The sequence below is a fragment of the Pleurodeles waltl genome, chromosome 1_1 (genome assembly GCF_031143425.1).
Source record: "Pleurodeles waltl isolate 20211129_DDA chromosome 1_1, aPleWal1.hap1.20221129, whole genome shotgun sequence".
NCBI classification, from domain to species: Eukaryota; Metazoa; Chordata; class Amphibia; order Caudata; family Salamandridae; genus Pleurodeles; species Pleurodeles waltl.
In genome coordinates, this window is record NC_090436.1 from 90,446,496 (window position 1) to 90,474,123 (window position 27,628).

Below are 27,628 nucleotides of genomic sequence, written 5' to 3' on the forward strand. Positions count from 1 at the left end.
CGAGGTAGAATAAGTTGGTGGTCAGTGCGGGATAATGGTTTAAGGGAAAGCTCTATACTCAAATGCAAATCTTTAAGTGTGGGAGATGAAAATATTGTTGTAGATGATGAAGAAAAAAGTAAAGGATGGTTGGGGTTTAGAGTTAAAGTGAGCAAAAAAGTTGGGAGAGGGAAACTAATAAAAAAATGCATGAAAAAGAAGCATAGATAGAAGGGGATGACAAAAAGCAAAAGGAAGAAGGAGAAAAAGTAGGGGATGAAAAAGACGGATTGTAAACACGTTACAGTACGTGGGACTATCGATGCCAACGGGTTTCCATTTCTCAGATAAAACAGAAGAGAGTATCGAGAAATAAGAATTTGTAGACATTTCCAAATTATTACATAGAAATGTTAATTCAAAGGAAGAATCAAAATAGAAGGAGTGGGAGCTGGCGAGGCATCCAAGGGTTCCTTTCACAATCGGGAACTGGACATCGGCCTTCTTGATATACACCACTGTGAAAAACAAGGGGAAAGAACCATGGAGCTCTTTATATAGACATAAAATGGAAGGTTTAAAAGGAGGTTATGCCTAGCAAAGATATTAGGCCTCATTATGAGGCTTGTGGTCAGAAGACTGCCAGCCTCGTGGTGGCAGAGGGACCTCCACGACTGTGGCAGTCCAACCGCCACATTACGAGTTTGGCGGTTGGACCGCCACATTACAACTGACCTGTATCACGGCCAGGATCCATGATCCCGATGGGGAGACCGGGGTCTTGGTTGAAATAAGCCAGGGAAGTGCTGAACTCAGCTCTGTCCTGCTGATTACAACCTTGTCGTCCACCAGCCTTTTCATGGCGGTTTCCCCACCATGAAAAGGCTGGCAGAGAACAAGTGCAGGGGTCCACAGGTGCCCCTGTTTTGAAGACAGTGCACATTCCAAGGGTGCTTGTTGGCCCCCTCTGTGTTACGAGACAGCACTCAGCCCCTTTAAGGGAGCTGAGTGCTGTCCCATATCACTGTTCTCACCTGTGTGGCCAGCAGAAACGCTCTCTTTCAAGGTTCCCACCGGTCAGCCAGCTCAGGCTGACAGAAACCTTGTAATAGGACGTGGGGGACACCACCGCCATGGTGGTGGCGTCCTCCCTATGAGTTTGGCAGTCCGGCGTTGGATCCTCTAAACTCGTAATGAGCCCATTATGAAGAATTTCAGGTGAGGCTAAGTTTGAATCCAGACAAGCCACAGGGATGTGGATTCAGAATTGTGGTTGCAATGAATGTCTCCTAAGCATCCACCAGCCACACACAGCAAGCAGCCTTTCCTTTATTATCCCACGCAGGAAGGGATGGGTACATATGCAAGAGTACAGGGTGTGGTCAGAGGGGGGCATGCTGAGGTTTCAACAGGGGCTTTAGCCCATGACAGCTATGTAGATATAAGCACAAATGTGTAGACACCTAATCACACAATGCTTTGCAGCGGTGGACAGTGAAGTCCAATAGAGAACAGTGAGAGAAAGGTGTCAACAGTCAGCCTATGACAAAGGGCAGGTATACTGGCTACAGTAGATAGAGTGAAAGCAAGGCTGATAAAATGAGATCAGCCAAATTAATAAAACAGATTGTGGCAAAGAAGCTGGACAGGAAAATAAAAGAAGGGGAATGGCAGGGCTATTGTTGAGTTACCTTAACAAGACTTGATGGTATCAACTTTGGTGGTGATTCCTAATAAAACACAGGATGAATGCCATTTGATTCATCATTTATCATGGTCAGTTAATGATTTCATCGCAGCACAGGGTGCCAGGGTACAGTATGCTTCAGTGGATGATGCTATGAATCTTAATAAGTGAGACGGTGAGGGAGCGAAGCTAGCAAAATGTGATATTCAATCTGTCTTTCGCTTGTTGCCACTGGATCCTGCTGATTTTTCTTTATTGTGCATGCAGTTTGAGGTAGCAATTTACATAGACACAGGTATTGCCAATAGGTTGTGCAATATCTTGTTTGTTGTTGAAAACTTTCAGTACTTTCTTGTAATAGGCAATTTCAAAGCAATAAAGCCACGAATTAGTATCCCATTATCTAGATGATGTTTTGTTGGACGATGAAATTCTGGTGAGTGTTTGAGAGGGTTTGTGTAGAATTTGAAAATTTTTGATAGTGTTTGTAGAATTTCAAATGATTGACAGATGACTTGGGAGTACTATTAGCAGAAACAGACGAAACAGAAAGCCCAAGCAGAGTACTGAATTGAACAGAACTGGACACAAGAGAGATGGTGGCGAAGTTACAGGTAAAAAGGTGGATGAAATAACATTATTTTTGAAGAGAAAGGGAGAAAGAGAACTGGCCCTGAGGAAGGTTTAGACGCTGTTGGGCTACTTGAACCTTTCTCGTTGGGTGGTAAAGGCAAAGAGGACTTTCTATAGGGGTTAGGAATGGCAATGTCAGGTGTGGTATTACCACATCATGGTGTAAGGATGGCAATGTGGGAAGAGTGCATTCGGACGACATACCTAGTTGACTTTAATGGAGTTTCCATGCATTTTCTAGAAGAGGAAACACCTAGGTAGGTGCATTTTTTCAGATGGGGCAGGTACAAAGGGTTTTGGTCTATTTTGGGAAGGGTGATGGTGTGCGGAAAGATGGCCAACACATTGGATGAGACAAGGCAGAAGTAGAGGGCTTCTGGCATTGTTTCCCTTATTTGTTGCATTGGTGGTATGAGGTAAAGAGATGGTACAAGGGACAGTTATGTTCAGAGTCGATAACTGGATGATGGATGATTTGGTGAATAAACAAAAAGCATTAGGTTTAAGGGTCTTGCGGTTGTTGCAACAGCTTATGCTCAAACACTTGCAACAGAATGGTGCGCAAAGCATGGACCAAATGGAGACAATAATATAGCATGTGACTTATCTCGTTCATAGTGGTAACAATTTTGTATGCTGGCCCTGGAGCAAAGGAGATGCAGACAGAGTTACCACACAGTATTTGGGCATGGAAGGATTGAGAGTAGTAGAATTAAATGAGAAATCTATTGCTGCATCAACTAAAAAAAAGATATTTACAGGCAAAGCAAGGGTTTCAGAAATGTCGTAACTCTATCAGTTTTGACAACAGTAAAGGTAGGAAAGAAAGAGAAAACGTGGTGTTGAGTTATGTTATGAGATTAATTGATAAGAGGTTTTTACAAACTACTATTGCAGGGAACTTGGCAGGTGTGTCATCTTATGGAAAGTTGTGTGGGGCTATGATGCAGCTGAAGGGGAATGAGTGAGGAGGGTTTTGTGTGGGTGGTTGGACAGGGTATGAAGACCAGTTTGAGGAAACCAGTGACTTTTGAAGTGTTGCAGTATTTGTTGGCAGCTTTACCTAGTTGTTGTTGCAACAAATTGGAGGTTAGCATTTTTTGGTAGCGCACGTTATGAATGTCTTTTGGGCACTTAGGGTATCAGTATTGGTAGGTTCTAGATCAAGAGCCGGATTGAGATATATTGATGTAAGTTTTGAAGGAATCAGATAGAGGATTTGGCTGCTTGTGCCTATAACAGATCATGTTTGGGAGGAAAATGGGTTTGGTTGAATAGAGAGGGAAGGGCAGGTGTGTGTCTTGCACAGGAGTGGGAGTATTTTTGGAGCGGCTAGGGATCAGATTTGAAGACTTTTTTACCATTCACATGGATTGGAGATGACAGCTTTTAATTTGCTATGGGTGATGAGGGATGCTTTTAGAAAATTGCGTCTGAACCCAAACAAATATTGGACTCATTCTTTTAGAATAGGCATGCAGTGAAGAGAGATTGGGCAAATAGGGAGACGAAAGTCAAAATATTGTGGAAAATACATTAGGAAATACATTTGGGTTTGTCCTTTTTTATATTTTTTAATGGACAGATATATTCCTTTGCTTTATTGCAGGTTGTGTTAAAAGTCCTTCTGTGAGTGAAATGAGAACATGAATAATTGGACACTCATTAGATACTCATTGGTGTACTGGCTGGCAAACTATGCAGAACAGCAAGCATCTGGGTGCTATCTTGGACTGCCTAGCAGCCGCCATTACGTTTTCTGATGGGAAAAAAGTGGAATGCGTAGGGGCCGGTTATTGCCTTTGTTAGCTAAATTGTTCAGAACTTGGGGCGCCCTCACTCATGAGCTAGACATCCATTTAGGCTAGAATGATGTAGTCCAGCTCCCAGGTTGACTTTGATTAAGTAGATGAAAGAAGACTTGGAATTGCTGAAGCTGAAATGAGCTGGCATATAATATGAGCAGAGTTTGTGCCCAGAAGACATTGGGGAGGTGCGACGAAACACACTGGAATGTAAAAAGCAAGAAGGAAACTAAACAGGGACATGGGAGTGTCCTACATGTCGGATGGTATTGCTGTGCTACTGCACAGGTGTTTTAAGGAGAAAGACTAACACTTATGCAGAGCTAATAGTGTGCATGTTTCTAAATTCGGGAAAGGCTATTATTTGCTTTATTTGAGAAAGTTGTTGCCAGAACTATGGAATGAATAGCTGTGGTGTAGGTGTGATATTAAACAGATTTACAATATAAAAGTTGGGCAGGAAATCACATTTTAAGGTTTCCTAGATGACAGACGTTTGGGGGGATAGAGAGTCGAGTGCAAGCATATCCACCCCTGGGGGTGGGGAGTGGAGCGGGTGACGGGAGGACCACGTGGGGGCCCTGGAGCAGGGAAAGGGGAGTTGACTTGGAAATGCTTGGTGGTATTAGAGTGTTTGGGAATGCAATGCAAGGAGTATGAATGGAGTAGGAAAGAATGATGTTTTGGGGTATTAGGAGTTCTTTGGGGGAAGGTATAAACTATGGGGCTGCCTTATCAAAGTGGCCTTTTTTATAACAAAGTATGTGGCATCGGATTTTTTGTATGCTGAGTGAACACAGGGGGAGCATAGGCAAAGGCTACTTACCTCTGGGTGGCTTTGGGCAGTAGCACAGGAGTAGTGAGGTTTGGATAGGTTAAGGTGAGAGGGGGCGGGGTCAAGGTGACAGGGATATTAAGGGACAGTGATGCCAAAAGTCAGCCTCTTGCTGACTCCATCACCATGTGGACCGGCAGGAAAAGTGTGGACCCCCCATCCTCTTTTGTAAAGGAGAGGTTTTTTGTTTCTGTCCCCATGCGAGGTGGCAGCCTTAGGCACAGAGGGTAGTTGCCCCAGTAGGACCTGCCTTGTAGTTGAGATAAAGAGGCTGATGTTGGGATGGATGAATAGTCAAGTGTAGGCATTTCCACCCTTCGGGGTGAGCAGTGGGGGAGGACCGTGTTTGGGGCTTTGGATCAGTGAAAGGGAAGTTGAGTGGGGGTGCCTGGTGAAGGCTTGAGAGAGAGTGATTGGGAATTCATTGCAGGGGGTGGTAATGGACGAGGAAAGAATGATGTTTTTGTACATTTTCAGGAGGGGTGTAAGCAGTTCTTATGATGCTTTAGTAAGATGGAGCTTATGATGTATGTGTACACCAGTGAGGTATGAACTGCAAGCCTGTCTTAATAAAATGACATTTTTTGTCAATCAAAATATGTGGAACGGGATTTATTGCAGGGTGGAGCACATGGGCACCGGCTATATATGCACATTGCTACATAATCCAGGGCCTCACCCGGAACAGCAAGGCAGAGGCACCGGAAGCACCAAGCGCTGACGGCAGCTCCAGGGAAGAGAGATGAGACCTTTTGCAATCAGCAGACTAATGATCTCTGAAGGGCGCGCGCGCCTGTTTATTTACCCATCATTCCGGTGCACACAGTGCCTTCCGCGCCGTGACATGACGAGCGGCAGACGCGCTCTCGCGCCTCTGCGTGACAAGCGGGGCCCGCGGTGGGGGATATTAATGGGGCGTCTCAGCAGGGCGTCTCTGCGCGTCTCAACGGAGACTGCTAGCGTGACATCCTCTGTGACAGGCATAGTCAGGGGCCGGTGAATGATGCATCGCGCTTCAAGGCAGGGTCGGCAGTCCTCTGGAAGACATCTCTGCTGCTCCTTTCCCCCTGTGCCTCTGCCTCTGTTTCTGCCTGGAAGCTTCCCTGGACCACCGGCCTGTGTGTGCCTGAGCACGTCTAGTGTTCTTGTGTCTTTGGGCGTGGCAACGTGCAGCAATACACAATTTTGTGACCAGCCTACTCCCTCATTTTTGTTCTTCGACTAAAACAAAAGGCTTGGATTAAAATGCCATAAAATGTGATATTTATGTGTTTGTTATATATCTTATAATTATTTTATATTTTTGATATCTACTGTTTTGAATTAATAGCCAACGGGTGTGGTAGCGCTATAGAGATTGAATTGAAATACATGTTTCAAGGGGTCATTTCGTGAGCGTCAACTGTGTAGGTGTATGACATGATTTGTGTAGTTTTGCTCACTTTTGGGATTCATAAAATTGTCAAAAGCACGCGTGACAGTGGTAGGGTTCAAAGGCTAATAGAAGTAGGCAAGGAGCGCCCAGGGATGAAAGGCTGAGCTCCAAGTTATGGTGGATGTAGGATCCTGACATGCTGACATGGTCCTTGGGTGACATGTTCTATTTAGCGGTTTGTACCCCTCTCCTGTTGATTGTCGGTGGGATTATGTATACATTACACATTCCAATAATTAATTTATGTATTAATGATTTTATATAGTGCCTGCATTTTGCCCTTTGGCCCTCTCAATACTCCAGTCCAGATGAAGGGGACTCTTCTAATATGGGAAGGAATGGGTATAGATCTTTACCTTGGGGGTTGACAGACTTGGTCGGGATAGCTGCAGTGTGTGGAAGCCTGATCACTGTTGGAAGGTCCTGGTTCTTTATTAAGGAGGGAGACAATTTGGGATCGGTTCCACAGATGCAATGACGAGAGGCAAGAAAATCCTTGAAACAAGCATTGACAAATAAGTCTCACCTTTGAGATCTACTGTCTCTGCAAATGCCGTTTGTTCGTGCTGCACAGCATGAACAAAAGGGAAAAAAAACATAGGTGTGGTGGTGCAGCTGGTGGTGGTTGTCACTTTGTAGCCATATGCATGCATCATGACATATGTATGTGACGGTGGTGGCATTCTTGTATTTACCAAAGAGCGTAGCGCAAGCATGCTTTTATTTGGAAAGTGAAACGACCACCAGCAGTTTTCTGTCTGGACATCCTAAAAACAAAGAACTAAAAATAGGACTGTGGGGGTGGGAAGGGAAAAACACATGAGAAAGAGAACAGCAAGGACTGCATGCAGAGAAGCAATATAGAGCATGGTGGAATAGAAGCACACAAGATAGACAGCTGGAAAACACATGCACTCGGACGGAGTGCTTAAGCAAAATGAAAAAAGTAGTTCCTTAAAAATGAGCAGTGGAAGGATAAAGGTAAAAAGGATATGCTGCAAAGGAGGAACAAACTCAAGATGGACAAGCCAAGTCATCAAATAAGTAAGGAAATGAGAGTGAGCAGAATGGTAAGCAATGGTTGGGCTTAAGCTGACAATAGGTTTTTAGCTGCTCTGCCTGGAATGCTTGACCTGAATATGCTTCTTCAATTCTGTACTGAAAGGGAAAAAACTTTGTTGGTCCAGCAGGAGTGGTTCAGGTTGTTCAAAAACTTTGAACCAGGGCTTTCAACGCTTTAAAGATTGATTGGAAAACGTGTTTTCCTAAATTTAATCCCCCACTCCACTAGATGTCAGCGAAACTACAACATCCAGAATTCATTAGGTGATCACATGAAAGTTCAGGATTGGAAACAGTGTGTGTAATGACCTCGAAGAAGGTAGCCACAAAGACTCCAATCAATGTTCTTCATTAATGGCAGGCTCCTCACTATTAAAGGTATCTGCTGGAAAGGATGCTTTGTTAAAATGTAGTAAGAAAAGATAGGCTGATTAAAGCCCACAGTGTGCGTATGGTTTTCGGTGTACCTTAAGGAACAGTGCGTCAGGATGGCTACCTAACCCTGTCTTTTCAAGAAGAGGAGTCCTTGAGACGAAGCCAGGCAACAATCCCCGCAGCAGTCCTCTGAAACACACTTCCCACGCGTACTGGACAATTTTTACAGACCCAACTTCTGTTTAAGATTTTTTGTTACAGAGTTCTTTTCACCGGAGAATATTTTTTTCCCTCCGACGTAGTTCACTTTTCAGAGCTATGGTATGAGAACATCATAAAGTTTGGATTTTAAATTTAACCTCAACAGCATCTTTACTTTCTGTGCATTTTTCAGTAGTTGCTCTTTGAGGAGGGCTGTTTTTCATGGAATTCATTTAGCTAGAAAGCCTTCTCGCAGGTCTGCTGTTTCAACAAAAAAACTGTTTTAGGTTCTCAGTGTCTATTTTAGGCCAGTGCACAAAGCTTTGACCAAGCGGACACCTGACTTATGGCTGGAAAAGGGCATTATGAATAGGCGTCCTGGATTTGCCGGGACAGTCCCGGTTTTCATCAGCTGTCCTGGCAGATTTAGCTCATGCCCCTGTTTTTAGCGCGGGTTGACTGAAAATGGTGGGATGTGCCTTTTCCAAAGCAGGGATAGTAAGCAGCTGTGAGGGAAATTTAATTAACAGGCTTGATGCTGGCCCTAAAAAGTGCGTTTTATTTATGTTCTTAGCGCCTCTGCTTTAACTTAATGCTGATGGTCGCTGCTGTCATTCTGCGTGCTCAGTTCAAGTAAAATTGTAGTCCTTTTTCTGTTTTTATTAAATGTCCCGGTTTTTGACTTAAACATTTTGGTCACCCTAATTATGTATGCATAGGCACAATACAGCGCATCCTCACTGCCCGATAAATAAACGACATCGACGCATGCATAGTGTACATCTTGGATACGCTACAGACGGGGAGGTTTCACCTTAGTTAAGGCTAGCCTGCAATGTGAGGGGGGTGCAGTGGAATAATCTGAAATACAATAACGTAAATACCCACCCTGTGCAACTTTGTTGGTATTTACCAGTATGCTACCATGCATGCCCGACATTTATTTCCTCATTGACCTTACACGTGCAGGGGTCAACCGGAAGTAGTGCAGAAAGTGCAGCGCAGAGCACAAATATGTAGTTTCCACAGACCATGAGTAGTAAAGGAAACACATTTTTGAATAACATGCTTAGCTAGTTAAAATATAATAAAATTACACTAAGGGCCATATGTACGAAGACATTTTCCCATAGACAAAGAATGGGTAAAACCCTTTGCTACATCTGGCCCTAGGTTCCTAACCCTATACTTACACACTTTAAATAGCTTATAGAAAGCACCCATGCAGTGGTAGAAAGTGAGCGTGTCAGCAGGGGCAGTGACTGGAATTCACTCACACCTGTATAATATACCTTGCATAGCTTAATATTGTACGTGTAGAATAGGAGGAGCAGGAGAGCAGCTATACACTCAAAAGCTCCTAGCGAGCAAAGCCATACCCACTCTTGAACTAAAACTACATGTGTGCCTAGGCGTGTCCCAGCACACAGGGAGGAAATGTGTCCTAGCAGCTAGAACTGCTGATCTTGGGGCCAGATGTCCGTAGGGACAGGTCTGTGATTACCAAATAGCAAAGTTTTGGGATTCGCTATTTGGTAATCGCAAATCTGTCCCTTACAGCAGGTGTTAAAACGACAAATGGCTTTTCTCAAAGGGAGTCTTCCTCACATTGCTGTAGTAGTGTTTTTTTTACGCTAGTCCAGCAGTGTGTCAGTTTAGCACCACAGATGCGTCAGAATTTCTGACGCATCTGTGAAAACATGCGCCATGGAGCTCTGTGTAGTAAATACAGCACATCCATGGCGTTGTTAGGGAATCGTTGGGCAGCGCAAGAAATCTGACACATCGGGCCGGTGTATCAGTTTCTTGTAAATGAGGCCCAAAGTTCAGTTTGAACTATAATGTAATTTTGAATGTTATCTCAGAAACTAGGAAGATAAATGGTGCCAGTCTAATCACTAAAAACAATACAGCACTGTAACCTTCCTTGTGTCCTTGCACCAAAAAGTAGTATCTTAAAAACACAATATTTTTCAAAAATATTGTGAATTATGCCTGAAACTTCAAAAGACCACTCCGACATTAATGCTACTGTCCAAGGGAAAGGCACTTGGGGACAGAGTACTATCTCCAGCTTTGCTTTGGGCCCTCTGTTCTCCTTGCCTCTTAATTTTTACCCTCTAAATGAAGTCACACTTGGATAATATGCCTTAAGTGGAACATGGTACGGCTCAAGGTACATGCAATGGTTGTTTGACAGAAAATCAAGGTAGCAAATATTGTGTGGACAGAATATTGTGTCAAAAATATTGAGAAGCAGAATACTGCGAAGGTAAGTGGAATGTAGTAAGCAGAGATTTACTATTCTTATCTCCACATCTACATACTTTTAAGATATATATATCGTCAAGGTTCCTATATGTGGGGTTGAGTATAGTTAAAGTGTGCTCACCCACAGAAACTTACGTTCACAATATTTTTATCCTCGATATTCTGGACATTATATTTTGTCCACATGATATTGTTTCTCTGATATTGTGTACAAACACCCATGTGAGATATGGAAAGGAGCTTTAAAAGACAATAGAGAATTCAACAAAGTGCACATAACACCAAACATTCAGCTGAGATTGTAGCACCTTGCTAACAGTTTGGTACTAGCTCCATGGATGTCATTTAGGGGTCACCAGGGGTCGCAGCTGTGACCCCCCCGGGTTTGCCCTTTGTGACCCATGGCACTGCCTTTGCGACCTCTGGCTTCAGAGAGGGAACAATTAGTGCCACAAACACAGTGGTGGCTGGCATTACCAGCGTCAGGCTCCAGCCTCCTTTTCTGCTCATTTTTATTACAATAAGTGATTAATAAGCTACCGTTCTCTATAATTGTAATAAAAAAGGTGTCAGGATCTGGAACGGAACCTTCACTGGCATCTTAGGTATGTAAATTCAAATACTTTTCAGTGTATGTTATGTGAGTGCATGTGGGTGAGAGAGAATGTGCATGTGTGTGAGTATGTATGGTAGTATGTGGGATACTGTGTGTGTGAAAGTAAGTGAAAAACTATAGGTGAGTGAGAGCGCAAATGAGCAAGAGAGTTCAAATGAGTGAGTCAGGGTGAGAGAGTGCATGTGTTGTGATGTCATTAGGGTTAAGGACATGTGACATCACTTCCTGTGACATCATTGAGGTCAAAGCGTTATGATGTCACTTCCGCTACCCCTGGCATTTTGGTGAATCGACGCCCATGACTAGCTCTTCCTTTCATAAACTGTTGATGACGCATGTTTATTGGCAGGTGGTTGGACCAAGGTAGTGATGTTAAGGGGTTATAGGTCAGTAAGTTTGTGTGATTCCCCAAAGAAAGACAGGGTAGCAGAAGGCAAGTGGGAGTCCATAGGCAGACAAGATGAGAATCAAATTTCCGGCTCACTGGATGTCCAATAGGAGACAAAAGGAATCCATATCCCACCTTTGCTGTTGCCGTCGGGTCCTCGAAGTATCGTGCACTCCTCGATGCTTCCGAATGCTTCAAATAGCCGACGCACGTCGTCCTCAGACTGTTGTTTGTTCAGCATGCCGACAAAGAGTTTTCTGTCTTCTGGAACAAAGTTGAGAGATGCTTACCATATTTTGGAGACATTAGAATCAAATCATAAATCTGAGCATGTTTTAGACATATTATACTGATTCTGCCATCTTTTCATGAAATAGCTGATTAATTTTCTAAAGATGCCTGGCCTCCATATACACATTTATCATATGTGGATATCATGAAAACATGGCATGGATCTAGTCTCCCAACACTTACGTTGGATACCTCTAAGTTACAAGTCTGAGGGATGCATCACAACCGACAGTGTAATGTGTGTCTCTGAGGGTAAAGTAAATTGATTACAGGTCACTACCTTATATTATTTTATCAGTGTTATGTTTCTAAATGGTTACGAGCAACATCAGACATCTGTGTTACTTTGGCCCATCGATAGTCTTAGAAAAATAATTTTTGTACGATTTTTGCATTTATGCGAATCGAGTTCATAGTTTTGCTATTTCCATGTAACCTTGGTCTACCCATTCCCTCTCACCACTACACCGTTACCCTTTAGATCTCACCCCCTTGCCTCCATCCCTCCCTTTCACCTCACTGTCTCCCCTCATCTGCCTATGCTTCTGCCTCAGGATAGCTATTTGCTGCTCCATAGCTACGCTCTTGCTACACCAATGTAAACATGGTAAGAGTCGAGCCTTCCCGAAAGAACTCTTTCAATTTACTGCATTATTACTGAGCCGTTTCATGCCCATGCACAGCTGAACGGAGCCAGAGCAGGAGCATGACCCACTGAGCTACTGCCATTGTTTGAAGCAGAGTTTGAAGAAGGGATGTGCAGCAAGAGCCCACCAAGAGACATCTTAGTCAGATGATAGAGAAAAAGCAGTCTCGAAGACAACCGGGGAGGTGTAAAGCAAAGGGGTCACTTTATCTCCTGATAACACATGACAGTGGAAGTGGTGGCATTTCCTGAACCAGAGTACAACATTAAGGGGCATATTTATGAGTGGGATTGCGTCACTCTTGCACCACGTAACGTGGTGCATGTGTGACGCATCCCCAAAATGCGATTTATCAGGCCACACAAGTCCACCTTGCGCGGCCCTGACTGGCTTGATAATTCCACAGTAATGCAAAGCAGCACAATCGCTGCGTTGCGTTACTGTGCCCCAGGGAGGTATTCCATGGGTGTTGCATTGGTGTTCCCACGCATCATACATGGATTTTGATGCATTCCCAGAGTGACCAAAAGTGGTAGATCTGGGAATGCTTTAAAATGCTATGCCTTCCCAGGTGAGGCGTAACAAGGAAAAATATCTTCATTTCTCCTCATTTTTCCTCTTTATATGTGTCCTGCATTTTGCAGGACACATAGAAAATGACTATGGGGATTGTTTTTGTTCATGAAGGTGCCCATTCCTGCACAAAAACAATCCTTATAATGCATGCACCCTTGCATCATGGTGCAAGTGTTCCTGCGTTGGTGCAAGGCAGCACATTGTGCACCAGTGCAAGGAAAGGACAATAATGTGCTTTGTCATGTTAAATACGGCGTATTCCTGCCCTATCCATTTCACGCAGCACAGCAAGGTGGCTTATTGTGCTGCGTGAAATAATGATAAATCTGCCCCTAAATATACGCCGTGTCTCAAAATGACGCAGCACAAGGTATTACGATGATGCCCAAGGTTCAATGCCAAGTGACACCTTACTTATTCATATAGGGGTTGGTGTAACGCTAGGCAGCCCACCGGCTTGCAGCTTCCAAGCTCTTTCAGCAGGTAATGCACCAGAGATAATTTATATATACGTATACAGCACAGGGAGCAGTATTCGGAGCCCGCATGGGGAGGTACATTTGGTTTACAGTTTGCCAAACTGGCTGTAAACCATTACACACATCTGGAGTTGAAAGCTGTTTGCTTTAGCGCCCTCTGCATGTGAGTCACTGGAGCACACAAACCTGGGAAGGCTTGTCCAAGTTCACACTTTGTGCCATGGGAGTGGTGGCTACCTGGCTCCAAACGCCGCAGCTGAACTACTGCCAGAAATACAGTATTGTGACCTTCCTACTGTGAGTGACATAGTCACAAAGTTCTGGGTTTAAGCCAACAACACCGTGCCTTCTCGGATTTGTAGTTTCACGTCGGTCATTCAGTGCATCCAACTAGTAGTTCAACTTTCCTCATTCTGAACATGGACCTATGTGTCAAACCATGTGGCTGGCTGCTGGCTAATATGCAGGGCTGGCTGAAAGTGTGGCTGAGGCATGGGCTTCTTGTTCAGATATGCACATGTGTATGTTAACCCATTTTATTGAATAAACACATATTTTTAGGACTGGCAAAGAGACAGTTTTTTTTTTTTTAATCAATTTCATGTACATAAAAAATATAAACAGTACATACATAGGGCGCACTAGCTGGACCTTATTTATCCACTAGTCTCTTTAACTATCATTCACTTTATACTTCCATCCATTTCAGCCACTGGTTCTTTACAATATGAATGACTACATTTTGTTTGGTCGCGTCTGCACATGTGCATATCCGGTTAAAATGAAGTACAGTTCAGTGTCAGGGATGGAGGATTAATAGTTAACTTTATCAATGCTGTCTTCTCTTTTCTAGTTATTCTTGTATGCTTAACATTTCTTCAGGTCACTACTCTTCAGAGCCAAAGAATTGTGTCTTTTTTCGACCACTACGCATGCTATTTTCCTGTGAAAGTACACACGCTTGCTAGGAAGCACCCACTCTGTTCTAGTAACATTATATACAATGGTTATTTTTTTAAATGATAATTTTCATCACAAAATATGGCTGCCTCATTTAGGCGGCGGCATGGTTTGTTTATTTTTTGTATCATAGGCTTTCAAAAAATCCATAAAAACCATCACACTAGCTTGACACGTCCAGACCTATTGGCTTTGCCAATGCTTTTTGTCCAATGGTGAGACAGAGAAACTAGAAAGACAAAAAATCTGTCCTCTTTGATTTAACCACTAGTGAGCGCTGTACATCATGAAGTCTAAAAGCACTAACGGTATTTACAACATAGTCAATGGTACCTGACTTTATTAACTTCGAAAGGATGAGAAACCACCAAGATTCAGCTCCATAACAGCAGGCTGCACACAGGGACAGTTCCCTCCAGCATGCGCATTAGCTCACTGAGCTGTACGTACAGAGTCCCTGCTCCCTCCATTCTTCATCTGCCTCATTTACATGCAGCTCTTCAAAGCCTCCATTCACCGTTCCTCAGAGACTGCGCCTGATTTCTCAGTGGGAGAGTTAAGAGCTGAAGAATGAAAGAAAGCTCCCACCCCCTCAGCACCCCTCCTCCACCAAGAAATGACTGCATATCAAACGCTACTGTCATTTTTTAGCGGCACGCACGCTGAAGTAATTAGGTTTGATGGCTGACCTGAATTCCCCCCAGTCAAATCTGCTCCAATGTTTGTTCTTTTTAAACACAGAAATATTGAGTTTTGCTCTTCACGCTGCCGCCCGCTGAGCTGCTGGAATAAGCAGGACAGCTGCGCGGCATGAGAGACGGCAGGCACTGAGCCGCACAGGAGAGAGAAAAGGATGGGCATTCCAAAGAGGTTTGGGCCTTATCCCTATCCAAAATGGCGGCATTCATGGCCTGGCTGCTAAGCAGTAGCATATACAAGGGCTTATTTACAAGCCTGTTGTGTCATTTTTTTATGCTGCGGCGGCACAGAGAGGTCCTCTACCCAGCGCCACATTTAAAAAGCCTTGCGCCACATTATGCCTGCCCCAGGTATAATGTATGCAAGGTAACCGTTCTCAGGTTAAAAGCCATGCAGATCTGGCGCAGGGAAATTCACAAGATTTCACTGCGCCATTCTGCACCTTCACAGCGTCAATTTTTTAACACCTGCTCAGAGCAGCCGTTAAAATGAAGCAGGGCTTTTTAACATTGGACCCCCCTTGCATTGCTGAAGTAGTGTCATTTTTTGATGCTACTCCAGCAAAGCAGCAGTTTAGCGGCACAGATGCATCAGAATTACTGATGCATCTGTGGAAACGTGCGGCATGGGGAGCTGTATCTTAAATACAGTGGTACTATGGCGTCGTTAGAGGGCCCAGAGCTGCCACAAGAAAACTGATGCATCAATTCCGATGAGCCAGTTTCTTGTTAATGGGGTCCCCAGAATCCTAAAAGACTTAAGTTTAATTAGCACCCTGAATGGAATGCTGAGATTGCCTCTGCCAATCAAAATGGCAAAACCGCCTTTGTTGCCCATATGCTCTTGAAAGACAACAGGTGGTAATTGCCCTTTCCCCACTCTATGCACTCTTGCCTCGTATTTCTGGGGCAGGGAAATACCAGTTGCCATTCCCCTGATAACCACAAAATCACATCCTACATGGCCATAGAGAAAACCAGACACAGAAGTTGGTGATAATTACGATTTTAGAACCCATAAGTGTTTTCATTAGTAAACCATCAAGGGAACCTTAATACGGCACAGATAAGTGTCCATTCAAGGATTGTCTCCACACCATGTCCAGTCCCTAAGCTTCAAAACTGGAAATCCCCTAGGAGCGGACAAGAAAACATTCACGCCTTGCCGCCAACCTTCAAAGACATCAAACACCTTTTAAAACAACGAGTGTAAACAATCTGTGATAGATGAGCAACTATTTTATCTTGTGATGCTTTTTTCTTGTGACCTTCCCAGTGCTTAATTTGTGCTTGTTGTTTCCGGTGCTGAGCACTGGCACTTATTTTTGAGGGCCGGGTCTTATTCTTCTGCCTCAAGCATTTGCTGCGAGCAAAAGACACACATATGTAAGACGGAGGAAGGGAAAAACGAAAAAGCGTCACAAACGGAGAAAGTAAAAATCTGCAAGAGTGAGCTGAAGGGGCAGCGAGTGGCTTTATAAGGACTGAAGAGGCCTGAGATGGCTTCAGGATTTCGCCGCCTCAGTATTTCGTGTTCGCTCATTTAATTGCAGCAGCCGCGTGTATTTACAAATTAAGCACTGGACCTTCCAAATATTTAGCAAAAAGTTTGAAACATTTGAGAAGACTGTGCTGTCTACACGTTTTGACACTCGTGTAACAGTAATAGTAAGTTTTGCAATTCTGTTAATATTGCATACTCCCCCCCATTTTTACCCCAAATCTTTCTAATGCCCAAAAAACGTCATAATAAACCTTTTGTGCCATATTGTTTATGTGGCAGTGTACTAATTTGATATATCTACCCTTTCGCACGTGTGCGAATCATCCATCTTCTTTTAAAGTCACAAGGAAAACATGCTCAGCGCAGTGCACACCCTGTTAAACGGTACTCTTGTGACAAAGGGCCTGATTCTAACTTTGGAGGACGGTGTTAAACCGTCCCAAAAGTGGCGGATATACCACCTACCGTATTACGAGTTCCATAGGATATAATGGACTCGTAATACGGTAGGTGGTATATCCACCACTTTTGGGACGGTTTAACACCGTCCTCCAAAGTTAGAATCAGGCCCAAAGTGTCACATCCACTTTCATAGGTTCACACACCCCACACGCCTCATTGGTCTATGCACACTACCTCTCTTTATTGAGATAGCCTTGCTTGTGATTAAAAAAAAGAACAACGTCGTGCGAGGAGTGGCCTGCTCCTCCTTGGGTTAAGGTCCACTTAATACCAAAAATCTACAATAAAGAGAATCAGATCTATTAAATAATAGACCTTTCAGGCCTTTCCTCCCTAATGCAATCCGAGCTGTCATTTGTTCTTCTGGTCAACAGTGAGGTAAAGAATCACTCCTGTACCTCATAAGCCTCACACTCACTCTTGCAGTTACTCAATCCAAGACTGAGTATTGAGATCTTTTTGTAGCAGTCTTCTGACCAAACAAAATGGCGGAGCTCGAAATTGGGTAAACCTATGCAGCTGACCTCATTCTGTCTGAAAAGTTCTGATCTTATGTTACGTTGGGCAGGTTTATATAGCGTGCAATCTGCCATTTGTATGGTCTCACAGTGTGGTGGACGCGCCAGTATCTCTACACTATTTCAGCAGGAGTCTACTTTGTGGTTGTTGTGTGGGATCATTAGTAATGTAGGCATAGTTCATTCACATGCTGTCGCCTGTCTGCGTGATTCAGTTGAATGAGTTATCGTGCATGCTGGTGATTGATGTGTGAGGACAGGGATTTTTATCAATTCAGGTGCATGCCATCTGGGTAGATTCATGCGAGCCTTGTCCACAGTATGTGTGGTGGTGCTTCACACCATGCACCGCATGCATTAGGAACTCCAATGACACGCTGTGGATTGCTCTTTGAAGCTCATGTTTCGTTACCTCTAAACCAGATGCTTAAGGCCAGCCTCCCACAAACATCTGTCTCATCTCCTAACCACAAACCAAAGGCCTGTTGAGAGATTCCTCCAATGACAAGACACCAACCTTTGGAATTCTCTCCTGGTCTCATTGTCTGGAGATAGATTCCAAGAATCAACTGAAAGGACTAAATACATTCCTGTTCCATCAAGTCTCAGGCTAGATATTGTCCAATATCTGTCCATATTTTGTAACTGTCAGAATTTGCTCCCTTTCCTTGCAGTGTTCACTACTTCCTGTAGTGGGAGCACTACAGAAAAATAAAATTGAATAAATCAAATAAAATAGATAGAAGACGTGTACTATAAATAACCTAGATATGTGACACTAATGGACTCATTCCAAGATGCCAGCAACTTTGAATCAGGTGCAAGCAGATTTCTGTGCCTGATTTGATATATTACGTTATTAAGTTATGCAAATTTAGCATACTCCCAGGATTTTCGTCATGAACATTTTGCCAAAAAAGCATGGTGAAATTTGCATGGGGAGGTTGAAGCATAGGGGCCAAGTTCACCAAATTGTAGGTTTGGTCCAGTTCATAGGAGCAGTACCAAGGAGAGGCAGTATGATCAGCGTACCCCATAGGATGACCATAGGTGTATAATGGTCCATGGAATAGACCTGAAATGAAAGAACTTGCTGTAATTTACAATCAATAAGCAACTTATTCATTCATTTTGTGAATCAGCAATCAAGTAGTGCTGAATGTCCTGGGCTGACATGGCTTGCACCTGGAAAGCATGGACCAAAGTCTAATAAAAATAGGAGCGAGAGAAATTAGAGTAGGCAATGTGAATCAATGTCACTTCATCTTTAGAAGGTCTATCACAGCCTTGTAGTACCTTTTTTCACAGTCATAGGTGAGGGAAAAAAAACTATGGGGCATATTTATACTCTTTTTGAGCCGAATTTGCATTTTTTTTTTACACAAATTCGGCACAAACTCAACTCCATATTTATATTTGGACTTTAGATACGTCTAACGGCAAAATATAGGAGTTTGCATCATTTTATAGATGAGTGAACCTACCTTGCGTCAATGAGATGCAAGGTAGGCGTTCCGATCCAAAAAATGGTGCTATCCCCATAGCTCCATATTTATCCCTCTGTGCTGAAATGACGCATGGGTGGGAGGCGGGGCTAAATAACGATGCTAAGCTTGCTTAGCACCATTAGTTTACGCCTGGGTCAGACCTGGCGGTAGGGAACCTGTGTAGCCATTTCCATGGTCAGACACCATGGAATGTGTTCACAGGTGTCCTCCCAAGCCCCAGGAACACCCCTACCACCACCAGAGGGACACCGGAGGATGAGGGACCCCATCCCATGTAACTCCAGGTAAGTATTTTTTATTTTTTTTTAAATACCATCGGGCCCTAACTTGGGGCCCCCTGAATGACACAGGGTGCAATGGCCATGCCCAGGGGACACTTGTACCCTGTGCTGGCCATTGGGGTGGTGGGCATGACTCCTGTCTCCTAAGACAGGAGTCATGTTTCTGGTGTTTGTGCGCCAGGAAAAGGTGCTAGGCTGGTTAGAGGCATTTTTTTGCCTCTAACCAGGCTAGCGTCATTTTTTGAGGCACAACCTCCTCGTTCCCTACTGCCACCCGACCAGGCTAGCATAGTTTTTCAGGATGCTAGCTGGGCCTTACTGCTGGCTTGTGCCATTCTATAAATATGATGCCCGGCATGCGTCTGAGAATGATGCAAGTCGGTGGTAACGTTTTTGATGCAAAACTGCGTTAGTGCAGTTTGGCACCAAAAACTATACATATGGGCCTATATGTATTATATATGCAAGTAGCACTATGAAGTATATATGCATGTAGCAATATGTATTACATATGCATGTACGTATATCATTTACAGGACATGTTGTTATATAAAAACTGTATGCAGGGGACTAAGGTTTATGACAATATTTTGCTTTTATTGGTATGCTGAAGAGGTCTCCTATTTGAGCACCATTAAACCGAAACTAGATGTTATCCCAAATGGAAACGTTCAAGCAAATATTACTAATGTCAATCACATGCATATTCTCCAGAGTCGAACTGAAAAGAAAGAGTTACAAATGGTGCATTTAAAAAAAATCAGTTTTCAGCAAGTAAAATAAATGTTCTGCCTTGAATGTTATAATGTCTGGGTGCTAAAGGTGTGAGATATGAGATGGCTTTGAATTGCAGCGTTACATATCTCTGACACACTTCATATATGCTGATCACGGTTTCATGCCTTGTGTTTCTCCAAGCAGGCTTCTGACAATACATGAGCCTCACACACCTTCATCCAGTAAACAACATGAAAGGTCCTGCTCCAACCCTTGGGCACTTATCATTAATTATTGGTGTGGCCCATGCCCCTTAAGGCGCCTATATGTTGAAGATAAATAAAATGTACAGTAATTGGGTGTGCAAACTCCAATATTGCAGACTTTTTCCCATTCTGACCTCATGAACCTTGAATGGGAAAGTAAATTCATCAAGGTGTGGTATCAGATTTATCATTGGGCAAAATGTCTTGTTGGCTAGTCGAGCCAAAGTGGATCCAAACTATAAATCTAGTCTAATTTTCTTTAACCCCATCATATTTTGTACTGTTGAACTTTGATCCATTTAGCACTACTATGAGTAGTACCTTATTTTGGCATTTCAATTTAGAATGTTATCGGAACTTGTCAACTCTAATGAGCTGTTGATATTATAGAAAACACACTAATTTAGGGTTGATTGTGTGGGACTACTTTGCATTTTTACTTTGCGATCAGTTGCAGTTTCCACAATGACAAGCAAATGTGGATCCTCCTCACAAAAGTGTCTTCATGGTTGGTTTATTTTCATCTATTTCCACCACTAAGTGGAGTGCTAATATAAGGTCATCTTCCGAGTTCCTCTATGTAGGATCTAATATGTCTCTTCTTTCTAAGCCCTACAAAAGGAAACATGGTAATTTGAGGCCTTCTCTCAGTATGCTCAATCACAGGGTTAAGTTGCCCCTCGTGCCTACTCTATCAACAGGATGTCTAAAGTGGTCCTTCCGCCATGAGCTTCTGCCCCTATAGTCAATAACTGGGTTTCTACTGGTACCTCAGCTCTGCAGCAAAGGCAGAGGTTTTGTGGCCTTTTGTATCAACTTTCTTGATCCATAATACATCTCAAATCTTCAGTGTTTACCAGGATGGGTCATTCAAATTAGATTAAACTTTGACTATAATAATCACAGCATTTATCATCACACTGAATGATTTGACTCCGAGCTCTCATTTTAATTCCAATGACTGAATTCCATCCCACAGTCTTAGAATCAACCTCACCAACCCTGCACCCAAACAGCAGCTGCACACCCTGCTGTCTCCAACTCCCATTTGGCTATCCTTACTGCCTGACCCTGTGGTTTCTCAGAATTCCTTCTGCTTGACCTGTACGGTTCCTTCTCCCTGCCTCGCACCAGAGGTCAATCCATTATGGCATCATCCCAACAACTATCTCATTGGATGAAAGTTGTGATGAGATTTGAATACATTATTTACCAAGCTGGAGCTTTAGGCTAAGAAATGAAAGTATTGGCATCAATGGTAACACCGGCTGGAAGATGTGCTTTTTATACTAATAAATGTTCTACTGTCTGAAGCGCTGAATCTCCTTAGAGGCACTGACACTGGAATAGGGTCCCTTTAAATCACTTCACACGTGGAAGTGTGAACTTCAGTGTGGAGACAGTAACACTGAATTAACATTATATGTATAGCAGATTGACCCACACACAGCTGGAGAAAAGTTGAAGAAGAGCAGATCTTTGTAGGGTACAAAGGACATACAGTGAAAGAGCCAAGAAGCACCGTCTAAAAGCAAGATGAAGGGTTTAGATGAAGGAAGGGGGAAAGGATGCTGATCTTTAAGGGCTCTTAGAGCAGCCGGCTCAGGGAAAGTGGCCATTTTGCTCGCCAAGACGCAGATGACATTTCAGATCAAATTAAACTCTGCATTCTTAAAAGACGCTGGCAAGGGTAATTGAAACACTTCTTCACAATTGCCTTGAACCCAAGTGTTATGTCCCCTGTTCCCGCATCCATCATCACTGTTCCCCCCAGTGCCAGACATCTTGCATGGCTCCAGCCCCCTTAATATTAAACTCTGTGATTAAATGGGATTCAGTGGGAGACAGAGGGCTGAGAACCTGCCAATTCTTAATCCCCTTCTCTCCTTGTGCTTAAAAATTCCATTTCCTTAGTTTGAAAAAAAGAGAAAAGAATTATACGCCTATGCCTAATTTAAATTCTGGCATTGCCGGGTCCCGTTCCTTCGGTGCCTCGCTTGACGTCTGAATATATTCCGTTAGTACCATTATTACAGCTTTCTGATTGCATTAGAATTCATCCACACGTCTCACTTCATATTTCCACTTTTCTCTTGCCAGGTTTTTTTTTTTTTTTTTACTAATTTCTTGTTTTCTTAAATTATGCAGAATATCATTAGGGATTTCCAGTAACACCTTCTCTTTTGCTTTTTCATAAAAACATGATTTCGATGTTTCCAGTTTCAAACAAAGAGGAAGAAAGAACTGTGCCAGCCCTTCCAAGACAGCAAATGATAACTCAAAGTATGTGGGTATTTTTTACCTGAGGATGAAGGGGCAGTGAGGGTAATTGGGTTCTATATAGTGAGCTCTCAATTGTTTTTTTTCCTCTCTCTCTGCAATATTTTTTACTCCTGGTTCCATCTAGCATCCTGCAAAAACAAGAAGGCGATGGATGGAATGCTTGAATTAATCTCATCCAGTGGCAATCGCTCGGGCCGCTTCCCAATCCATCGTCCCTCTGGCATCCTGTTCATACTTCTAACCTCATTCTTGTTTCCAATTTTCTCCTGTTTAATTCTTGCCTAGAGTTTATACTGCGTGTGAATTTTCTTTGATTTAATTCCTGGTTCTCAGTTCTCTCCTGCTTATACTTTCTCTTGTGTAGAAATCCTTCCCCCATTACCGTCTTCTGTTACCTACAGCGGTTATCCTGCTTGCAAATGCAGTGCGTCTGTGCCCTTTTATCAGTTTTATGGCTGGTTTCCCAGAACCTACTGTTGATACCTTCTTCTGCCTACAACTAATAGATTTTCTCAGTGTGGTTGCTTGTGGGAGCTGCAATGCTTTTAATACCTGTATTCAGTGCTTATTTGCAAAATATCAAAATCCATGGCCATAATTGTGTTCTGAAGCCAAGGGCTAGCACCATCAAAAGGCGGGGAGCCAAACACCTAGGCTGTGTAGTCTTGATTCCACCTCATGTCTCTTTAATCCACCACCATACACTTCCTATTTCACTTTATATGTTCTTTTTACTTCATGTTCTTTCAGTTTGTCGCTGTTTTTATGCATTTCTCTTCCTTCTTTCCCCTTTTATGTTTTTCTCTTTCTTGCTCTGAATGAAAGATTTTTTCAAGAAAAATAAGTGCAGGTCCCAAACAATGAGTGCCGATGGGTCCCGCCTGCAACCACTAGCTCAAATTAAGCACTGCCTACATATTCATGCCTTATCTTTCATGCCTGATTTCCCAATTACACAGTATTTTGAGTGACATGAGTACATCTCATGTCTGCCTTCTGCACTAGCCAAGACTTTATACAGATGAAATCCCTTAAGTGAAATATTATATAACATAATAATATAAAAGTAAGAAATACAAGAAAAACAATTATCCATCAAAGAAAGAAACACTTGCCTCCAACCATCCCCTGTTTATGCGGTGCTCTTTGTATCCTCCTGTTTATGTATTCGCATGAGTAAACCCGCCTGCTTCAATTCCACTCTTGTTTAAGCCTTCTATTGAGGATTCATTCTGTGCTCAATTCCCTCGCGTGTGCCGGGTCTTGAGTACTGGGTCTCTTGAAGGCTGCTCTTTCATATCCTGCCTGTGTCCATGCCTCTCCCTCAGCATAGCACCAGCCTCCATTGCTCTACTTTGTTTTCCTTCTGTCACTGTCCTGCTGCCCCCCTTTACTTCTTGCCTGTTTGCTCCCAGAGTATCTTGTCTGCTTCCTGCCTGCTTTTCAGCCCACTTGACTCCCCCCCTGCTTGTCACTGTATCATTTGGGAAGCTGGCAACTGCTTCCCAATTTTCTCTTCTTCTTTGAGAAGTATGACTGTTTTCCAAATCTTATTTCTCTTTGACTCTGCCTCATAATGATGTTTCTCCTTCTCAGCCCCCCTGATTGTGCTTACCCGGCAATCACGCCTGCTTACAAATTCCACCTGTGTGTGCCTTTGCCTAATTATTACGCCTGCTTCCATTCCCCCAGCTGGCTCTTACGCAATATTCTTTCCCTATAAATTGACTGATTTGATTGGAGGGACACTTGTGCCACGTCACTCAATTCCTTGTGTTCCAGAACCTAGCATGGGACCGATTAAAGATCCCACCTGAGTGGTGTCTGTGCACCTTTACTGATGGAGACACGTACCCTTTGGACACACTTGAGCTATGCTGTAACACCTGCCAACTTTGAAAATATTTTCATTGTGTTGTCCTATGGGAAAAGAGAGGGTGGTCCTGGAGTGGGGGGGGGGAAGGCTTGGCGCTTTACCACGGTGTTTAATGCCACGACTACCCTCTGCATCACCAAAATGAAATTCCAGAGGGACGCCACCCAGGTCCAGGGACGATTGATAACCAAGCAGGGTCAACCACACTGGAGGTGGTAACCTGTGGGCTTCCTGTTCAGCTTAGAGTTCACCATTTGATAATGGCTCTTCTTCTGGTGGCGGCATGAAGAGTGCTGTTACCGTGTGACACACTGTGGCAGCGCATGAGTTGACAGGTAAGTGGTATTCAAATGGGCACTTAACATGCCAGATACATCCAATGCCATCTCCTGCATCTTTGGAGAAGCACAGAAGGCATGGTGGTATTTAACTCTAACAAGATAAAGCATCAATCAGCTTTTAATAATGTGTGAGGTATTAGAGCACTGTTCACTTATCATCAGCATACAGCTCTTGGTAATGTCATTACATCCCCAAACATGTGTGATTGAGTGTGAGCGCACCCATACACACACGCACACACACACACACAAACAAAAACACCCCCAAGCCCCCCACACACACAGGCTGAAAAACAATTTATCATCTTAACTTTTCTGGATCGAATATGTGACATCCATGCAACAAGGCTTCTATCTGGCTATCATGGTATTACTAACTGTGAGAAAGTAACCTCTTTCTAGCCTTGTTACCCCCACTTTTGGCCTGTTTGTGAGTGTATGTCAGGGTGTTTTCACTGTCTCACTGGGATCCTGCTAGCCAGGGCCCAGTGCTCATAGTGAAAACCCTATGTTTTCAGTATGTTTGTTATGTGTCACTGGGACCCTGCTAGTCAGGACCCCAGTGCTCATAAGTTTGTGGCCTATATGTATGTGTTCCCTGTGTAGTGCCTAACTGTCTCACTGAGGCTCTGCTAACCAGAACCTCAGTGGTTATGCTCTCTCATTTCTTTCAAATTGTCACTAACAGGCTAGTGACCAATTTTACCAATTTACATTGGCTTACTGGAACACCCTTATAATTCCCTAGTATATGGTACTGAGGTACCCAGGGTATTGGGGTTCCAGGAGATCCCTATGGGCTGCAGCATTTCTTTTGCCACCCATAGGGAGCTCTGACAATTCTTACACAGGCCTGCCACTGCAGCCTGAGTGAAATAAAGTCCACGTTATTTCACGGCCATTTTACACTGCACTTAAGTAACTTATAAGTCACCTATATGTCTAACCTTTACCTGGTAAAGTTTAGGTGCAAAGTTACTAAGTGTGAGGGCACCCTGGCACTAGCCAAGGTGCCCCCACATTGTTCAGAGCCAATTCCCTGAACTTTGTGAGTGCGGGGACACCATTACACGCGTGCACTACATATAGGTCACTACCTATATGTAGCTTCACAATGGTAACTCCGAATATGGCCATGTAACATGTCTAAGATCATGGAATTGCCCCCTCTATGCCATCCTGGCATTATTGGGACAATTCCATGACCCCAGTGGTCTGTAGCACAGACCCTGGTACTGCCAAACTGCCTTTCCTGGTGTTTCACTGCAGCTGCTGCTGCTGCCAACCCCTCAGACAGGTTTCTGCCCCCCTGGGGTCAAGCCAGGCTTGTCCCAGGATGGCAGAACAAAGGACTTCCTCTGAGAGAGGGTGTTACACCCTCTCCCTTTGGAAAATGGTGTGAAGGCAGGGGAGGGGTAGCCTCCCCCAGCCTCTGGAAATGCTTTCTTGGGCACAGATGTGCCCAATTCTGCATAAGCCAGTCTACACCGGTTCAGGGACCCCTTAGCCCCTGCTCTGGCACGAAACTGGACAAAGGAAAGGGGAGTGACCACTCCCCTGACCTGCACCTCCCCTGGGAGGTGTCCAGAGCTCCTCCAGTGTGCTCCAGACCTCTGCCATCTTGGAAACAGAGGTGCTGCTGGCACACTGGACTGCTCTGAGTGGCCAGTGCCACCAGGTGACGTCAGAGACTCCTTCTGATAGGCTCCTTCAGGTGTTAGTAGCCTATCCTCTCTCCTAGGTAGCCAAACCCTCTTTTCTGGCTATTTAGGGTCTCTGTCTCTGGGGAAACTTTAGATAACGAATGCAAGAGCTCAGCCGAGTTCCTCTGCATCTCTCTCTTCACCTTCTGATAAGGAATCGACTGCTGACCGCGCTGGAAGCCTGCAAACCTGCAACATAGTAGCAAAGACGACTACTGCAACTCTGTAACGCTGATCCTGCCGCCTTCTCGACTGTTTTACTGTCTGTGCATGCTGTGGGGGTAGTCCGCCTCCTCTCTGCACCAGAAGCTCCGAAGAAATCTCCCGTGGGTCGACGGAATCTTCCCCCTGCAACCGCAGGCACCAAAAAGCTGCATTACCGGTCCCTTGGGTCTCCTCTCAGCACGACGAGCGAGGTCCCTCGAATCCAGCGACTCTGTCCAAGTGACCCCCACAGTCCAGTGACTCTTCAGTCCAAGTTTGGTGGAGGTAAGTCCTTGCCTCACCTCGCTGGGCTGCATTGCTGGGAACCGCGACTTTTGCAGCTACTCCGGCCCCTGTGCACTTCCGGCGGAAATCCTTTGTGCACAGCCAAGCCTGGGTCCACGGCACTCTAACCTGCATTGCACGACTTTCTAAGTTGGTCTCCGGCGACGTGGGACTCCTTTGTGCGACTTCGGGTGAGCACCGTTTCACGCATCCTCGTAGTGCCTGTTTCTGGCACTTCTCCGGGTGCTACCTGCTGCTGAGAGGGCTCCTTGTCTTGCTCGACGTCCCCTCTCTCTCCTGGTCCCTCCAGGGCTACAGCAGCGTCCAAAAACGCTAACCGCACGATTTGCAGCTAGCAAGGCTTGTTGGCGTTATTTCGGCGGGAATACACTTCTGCACGACTCTCCACGGCGAGAGGGATCCGTCCACCAAAGGGGAAGTCTCTAGCCCTTTTCGTTCCTGCAGAAACCTCAGCTTCTTCTGTCCAGTAGAAGCTTCTTTGCACCCGCAGCTGGCATTTCCGGGGCATCTGCCCATCTCCGACTTGCTTGTGACTTTTGGACTTGGTCCCCTTGTTCCACAGGTACCCTAGATTGGAAATCCACAGTTGTTGCATTGTTGGTTTGTGTCTTTCCTGCATTATTCCTCTAACACGACTTCTTTGTCCTTAGGGGAACTTTAGTGCACTTTGCACTCACTTTTCAGGGTCTTGGGGAGGGTTATTTTTCTAACTCTCACTATT

At 44.2% G+C, this 27,628-nt stretch overlaps 1 protein-coding gene across 8 annotated transcripts in view; it reads right to left on the reverse strand.

The window, feature by feature from the left end:
* CELF4 (CUGBP Elav-like family member 4) overlaps positions 1-27,628 on the reverse strand; it is a 1,197,256-nt gene that overhangs the window by 250,183 nt on the left and 919,445 nt on the right. For 5 of the 8 annotated variants that reach the window (XM_069218770.1, XM_069218764.1, XM_069218675.1 and 2 more), the window contains exon 4: positions 11,423-11,551. In XM_069218770.1, coding sequence (XP_069074871.1) covers positions 11,423-11,551 — 129 coding nt within the window. The remainder of the gene's footprint in view (positions 1-11,422; positions 11,552-27,628) is intronic. The other 3 variants (XM_069218773.1, XM_069218769.1, XM_069218589.1) reach the window with 1 other exon arrangement.